The 6,964-nt window shown below is 35.7% G+C and overlaps 1 protein-coding gene across 1 annotated transcript; it reads left to right on the top strand.

The window, feature by feature from the left end:
* The first annotated feature begins 5,747 nt into the window (after positions 1–5,747).
* On the top strand, positions 5,748–6,698 carry LOC107160669 (olfactory receptor 51F2-like). The gene has a single exon (XM_015507319.1). It carries the CDS (start codon positions 5,748–5,750, stop codon positions 6,696–6,698), a length of 951 nt encoding a protein of 316 aa, XP_015362805.1.
* The last annotated feature ends 266 nt before the right edge of the window (positions 6,699–6,964 follow it).

Raw genomic sequence — 6,964 nt, forward strand, 5'->3', positions numbered from 1 at the left:
GCAAGTTTTAGAGTATCCCACTTTTGATTTTTTCCCTTAACTATGATTTATTATTTGCTAGTGTGAGTTACCACTATACTTTGAAAAAAATCTATAAATTCATGTTTTTTCTCTTCTGATGATAAATTGGTTTACTATTTACACAGTTTTAGATTATGGATTCTTTGAATTCAGGAACTTCATCTTGGGTCCTTCTGACTATGTGATACTCCACCTGGACCAGTATAGGACTATGATTAAAATTGTCTGTAAATATGGACAAATGAATTCATGCTTTATAGGTCCAGACTGTCTCAGTCCTTTTAGAGTGTGTAGCTATTCAAGATATGCCCCATAATATAGATGAATAAGAACAGGATTGCTTTCAGTAATTCCTATAGTTTATTAGTAATGATTATTGTTACCCAAATAAATAATTAATGACTGAGGAATTCATATAAGTGCAATAATTAAGAACAAACATGAAGAAATATTTTCCTAATTCTTATAAGAATCCTTGGAATTACTCTGTAAATGGATTAATATTTTAATTATATAAGTGACTCATCATCTAAATATGTGGCTAAAGGAAAAAATCACTCTGATTTTATCAGTACAACTGTACACATATATTGAATTCTCATACTGTGCCTCATTAATATATAATTATATTAATTATAACATAATTATTACCACTAATCAAAATTTTTAAATGTTTAAGGAGATATAAAGTCTAAACACTGGTTTGAATATTACACATTGTATATTTGTACTGAATTATCACACTATATCTCCAAAATATAGACAATTAAAATAATAATTAATAGGATATAAATGAATCACTGAATTCTATTTAGTTGTGAGGTCTGGAGGTAAGAGACTCAGTTCCATTATCTGCATCATCTATGCAAAGATCTGAAATTATTAGATATGTAAAATGCTTCATGAAAGAATAAATAAAGAATATTTTTTGTTCTGGGTGAAGCATAAATAAAGAGACTTCTAAGAATTTTATAGAACCCACCAAAATAGTATTGTAAAAAGACAACTTTATCACATGGAATTTGTAGTCTGTGGGGATGAGGGGTGAGCTCATGGAAATAACAGTTGTTATTGTTTCCAGGTTTTTACAAATTTAATTCAATTTTTTCAGGAAACAGATGAAAGAATAGAATACTGGTCCCTTCATGGAAACTATAAAAGTAGAGTAGACATAATGAAGTTAAGGGGATAGAAGCCACAAACTTGAAGGAACCCATGGGAGCACCATACTCTGAGGCTGCAAAAAGCCCCCCCAGGAGTTTGCTGATTAAGAGATGTTAGGCAACCTGAGACCTGACCCCTAATATAAGCCACCCATTCCTGAGCAACACACTTCTCTGCTTCTCAGGTCCCTTCCTGGAAGACAAAGCAAGAAAGAGCACATCTCTACCTTGTGTAAGTGAAATTGCTGCATTCAGGGGAAACATTAAGCTCTTTCTACATTCTCTTTCTTTTAAGAATCTGGAAGGCTTTAGTAACTTCAAAGAGCTCTCCTGGGTGCCTAAGAAAAATTGTGGGAAGTTCTTTCCTGAAATCTCTATTTTATGAGGCACCTTATTTAACCCAGGAGGCTCAGTTGTTCTACGTGCCATTTTTCTTTCTGCTTAAAGCAGCTTAATATATCCATGCCAAGTGTGAGTTTTCAGTTAGTTGTACCACATTTTAAAGTTGTGACCTAAGGTAAGCTGCCACTGTCCCCACCATCCACAGCTACCATCATTTTCACCTTCATCACCACTGTTCATATTCTAAGAAGTAGTCAGCATATGAGGTGATTTCCAAATGATAATCTTATTGAATCTTTCCATGCCAATGGTGAGCTACCAATTTCAGAGACTTGGAATCTGATGCAAATTGCTCATTTAAAGAGCTCCATCTTGCTGGGTTCAGAGACAGAAGTTGACCCAGGTTTGCCTGATCTTATAATCATACTGCTGACTCCATAATCAAAGAAGAGAGAGAAGTCAAGTTCAAAGAAGAGAGAGAAGTCAAGTTAGCTCTGCACAGAACAGACATATTATTATCATATGAAGCAAAACACTTTCAATAATTGGGGGAGCATGCCAAAGTTTATCCTCCTATGACAGGGAAGAGTTTTTCATCAAAAACCCCAATAGGAACACACACACACACACACACACACACACGTACACCTCAGTTTATGGAAATGGAGGAAAGCTTGGTGATATGTAATTTCAGGCCCTGCAGCCTGATTTAAACAAATGAAACTGCAAAATGTTGAAATCTGAGATGTTTCTAGAATCCTTGTTCATCTTGCAACTCTTGGATTAGAATTATTTTGAAAACATACATTACCTGTTCACAATGTTCCAGATAAAGTGCAGTACCAAGATGTGATGTTGAATGAAGAATGATATGAGTAATTTGGTTAGAAAGGCATATTTCCAAATAACTCATTGTCACACCATGAAACAACCCCTATTCTAGATATATAAAATGCTATCAGTTCAGAGGAAGACAGTTTCTTTTGACTTGATTTAGTTAGTAAGGGTGATGCCACTGTTTGCTTCCTAAAATAGACAAATTCATAATAAATTTATATGTGGTTCTGTAAATCAAAGAGTGAATAATAAAGAAAAGGAACATACATGAATAATTGCAAAGCACACCAGTGTGAAAGAACTTCCTCTATTTGATATTGTGGTGATATAAGGAAAAAAACAGGTTGAATATATCACAATGTTTCTTGAGGTATTCAAGCAGGGAGGTCATTATGGATGTAGACATTAATCAGACTGAGAAAATATTTTTGGCTGGGATAAAAAGATAGAGTCTGACTTTATGCTGAAGTCAATGAAGGGTTGTATGAGGAATATGAGGATGTATTTTCTAAACATGTTACCAACATTCATGAAAGGAAGGTCCAAAAACCTTTGAAACATAGTGAAGTGAAATTACTTATGCACATATTAATGGACATCCTGAAAAAAACTGATGAGAGTTTCATGTAAAGTAATGGTGATGGAACTGGAGGATAAATATAATTATCCCAGGGACATTGCAGAAGTTGAACCTATGAACATTTGGTTATTGCAATGCCTTGGCAGCTGTAGTGGGCAGAATTCTCACAGCACCTCAAAAATTAATACTCATTGTGGTGCATTTGCATGAATGTTAACCATCACTTTAATATTACTGGGGCCTCTGAGTGTGGTGGGATATCATTTGTGTGAGTATGTGCCAAAAGGTTTTATAGATGCAAATAAAGTCTCTTATTACTGAACTTCATCTAAATTGAAAAGAAGAGTATGCTGAGTGTATTTGACCTAAACAGGAGCCTTTGTAAGAGGCAAGGAGTAGCAGAGAGATTCCCTGTTGGATTTGAAGAATTACCATATCATTGTGGTAAAGACTACACAAGTAAGACTGAAAGCAGCCTCTAGGAGCTTAGAGCAACCTCCAGTCCTCATCCAGAAAGAAATCAGACCCCAGACCTGCACCACAAGGAACGGAATGCTGTCAATAATCTTGCATGAGTTTGAAAGAGGACCCTGAATTTTAGATGAGGGCACAGACCTGGTGGCAACCTCTGACTCAACCTTGTGAGATCCTGAGTGGAGGATCTCATTTGGCTATGCTTTGACATTGTACTTACAGAGCTATGGGATTTCAAAAAAGGGCCTTGTGTCAAGCGATTAAAGTTTTAGTAATTTTTTTGTAGCCATAGGTGACTAATGCAGCAGAGTATGTTTCCATCAACAAGAGAAGCCAGACTTCAAGTTTATATATGAACCATTGAAGAGGTTTAAATGATGAATTCAGACAACTCGTGTTTTGAGTGGTGGTGGAGGATAGAGACACATGTAAGAGTGACATGGGTTCAGTGGCAAGTTGAGGTTGTTATTTAGTTATGTTTAGGTTCAGGAAGAAATTGGCACATCCATGTAGACTGTAGTTCTGGTACCAATTCCTTGCTCTTTTGAATGTGGCAAGATAATTCCATACTTAATCCCTATTTCCTCTTTTTTTTTTTTAACTTGTTCTCTTTAGTTATACAGGGCAGTAGAATTTATTTTGATATATTTTTACAGGCTTGTAATGTATTTTATTCTAATTAGGATCCATTCTTGTGTATGCACATGATGTTGAGATTCACTGTGGCATATACAAATACGTACATAGGAAAGTTACGTGAGATTCATTTCACTGTCTTGAACACTACCTTTCAGTAGTTTGCATGTCACACTGTAGTGGTATTTCTTTCTTTTTTTTTTTTTTAGAGTGGAAAGTAAAAGCTTTATTAAAGGACAGAAGAAAATACTTCTCCGGGAGGAAGAAGGGGACCCAAGAGGTGGAATCCCTGTAGTGGTATTTCTAACATATCTGGAACTCCATTGCCTGTGGATATACTTAGATTTTTTTTCACGATGGTTTCCACCTTTCAGCCTCTGCACAGCAATTCTTTACCTACTCAAAGAAGCCTTTTGATGCCTCCACATACAAGTTTCTAATATGTGCAAACTCTGTACTTTAAACATAATCTCTCTGTTTACATGTTTATTTACACATTTGTTTACTGAACTCCCCTAGTTTTTTCTTACTTTCCTTAAGGGTATTATCTGATTTGGTTCCTTCCCCTTATTCTGAATTATGGCTTATACTATGTAATAATTGATGTTAAAATAACTGAGTCAACATCGATAAAGAACCTAGATAGAAGGGCTATAAGGAGAGGAGAAAATGTTCTTTAGATGAATCCAGAACAATAAAAAAATATAACTCTGGAGAAAGAAGAGACCAAATTAGGAGGAAATTTTAACCAAAGACTATTGTACAGTCTGACTTTGAGCATATTTCCATCATTCTAAGGCTGTCAAATGGAAGGACAAGTAGATGAGTGAAGAAGGGTTAGGAAGAGACATATAGGTAAGAGATGACTGAGAAATGTTTGGGTAATTTTTTAATATTTATGTTTAATATTTGGTGAGATTTAATCATAGTGATGTATCTTCTTGACTTTTTAACATATAATAATTTTAATTCTTTCAATGATCCTATGGGATATGCATTAAGAAATATATGTTATATAAGAGATAAGGACCATACAGTTTAGTAATTTTTCTCTGATAAACCAGCTTGGATTTGATAGAGCATTTGTATCAAATCAAAATTTAGACTATGCAGTAATAGTAAAATTGACTTCTGATCGAGGATAAAAATCATAAGCTCTCCATAAAATTTATATTGGCGATCCTCTAAGCTCAAGTGATTCTATTGTAATTGTGTTAATTGTTGATATTTGCGATCATATAAAATTATATAGTTACAGTTCAAGTATTTTCAAAAACATGCTACTGAAATTGTTGCATGTATTGTTTATCATTCTAAATTTCATAGAACTGTTCACCCATATTTCAACCAGTAACATCTGACTGCCCTATGACATGAGTTCTGGAAATAATCTCCAAAATTCCAGCCTTAGCACTCATAAGACATGTAGAGTTATATTAGTAATGTGTGCTTCATTTGTTTCTGAAAAAATTCTGTATCCTCATGTAATTTTGCAATAACTCTTTTCTGCTCCTTCATTTGATGTAGTTTAATAGTTTGCTTTGCAAAACCAGATTTCATGAGCTCTTTGTATAACACAAGTATTGGCTTTTAGAAATGTTCATCTGGGCAAAATTTAATTTCAGGTTGAATGCATAATAAATACAGTTTATCATTGCAGGACACACCTTAAGATTTTGTTGTTTGAGTTCCATATGTCAAATTCCCAAAACTTCAAATCTTCTTCCATCATTTTCCTGCTTACTGGTGTTCCTGGGCTGGAAGCCTTTCACATCTGGATCTCCATTCCCTTCTGCTTTCTCTATGCAACTGCCCTCTCAGGGAACAGCCTGATTCTCTTCGTCATTATCACGCAGCCCAGTCTCCACGAACCCATGTATTATTTCCTCTCCATGCTGTCCACCACAGACCTTGGGCTGTCCATATCCACTCTGGTCACCATGCTGGGCATATTCTGGTTCAATACCAGGGAGATCAGCTTCAATGCCTGCTTGTCACAGATGTTCTTCATTCAACTTTTCACTGTCATGGAATCTTCAGTACTGTTGGCTATGGCTTTTGATCGTTTTGTGGCCATCTCTAATCCCCTTAGGTATGCTTCTGTCCTAACCAATCTTAAAATAGTGATGATTGGTGTAGCAATTATCACCAGGGGGACCCTTACTCTTACAATTATGGTGGTACTTCTTAAAAGGTTGTCCTATTGCCGTAGCCACGTGCTCCTCCATTCCTATTGCTTCTATCCTGATGTAATGAAGCTCTCGTGCACAGACACCAGGATCAACAGTGCAGTTGGGTTGACTGCCCTGATCACCACTGCTGGAGTGGACTCAATCTTCATTGTGCTTTCCTATGTTTTGATCATTAGGACTGTCCTCAGCATTGCTTCCCCTGAAGAGAGAAGGAAAGCCTTTAGTACATGTGTCTCCCATATTGGGGCTGTGGCTGTATTCTACATTCCATTGATCAGTCTGTCCTTTGTGCACAGATTTGGAAAAGGAGCCCCACCTTATGTATATACCTTGATTGCCAATGCCTACCTGCTGATCCCTCCTGTGATGAACCCCATTATCTACAGTGTGAAGACCAAACAGATACGCAAGGCTGTGCTGAAAGTTTTCCATTCAAGTGTGACAAAGACCTAGATGGTTCTTCTAAAATTTTCTCTAGTGTTTGTTATTGTATGGAAGAGTAAAATACCTGTCAGAAAGTTAAAGTGATGCTGTGTTGAAAATTTCCCAAAGACTAACTTTCATTATGTAGGAAGTTTGTTAGCTAATAGAGTTTGATATGAAGTGAGGTTTTTATTGGTTTAACTAATATCTTAAAATATTCACAGGGATAATAAAATCATTTTAAAATTCAAGATGAAAGACGTAGTTAGCCAATGACTCAACTTAATTTTCATGCA

This window comes from Marmota marmota, unplaced genomic scaffold (genome assembly GCF_001458135.2).
Source record: "Marmota marmota marmota unplaced genomic scaffold, marMar, whole genome shotgun sequence".
Taxonomy (NCBI): domain Eukaryota; kingdom Metazoa; phylum Chordata; class Mammalia; order Rodentia; family Sciuridae; genus Marmota; species Marmota marmota.

Bases quoted from the DNA above. Each gene is read 5' to 3' on its own strand.
- LOC107160669 (XM_015507319.1), top strand. From the start codon at position 5,748: ATGTCAAATTCCCAAAACTTCAAATCTTCTTCCATCATTTTCCTGCTT.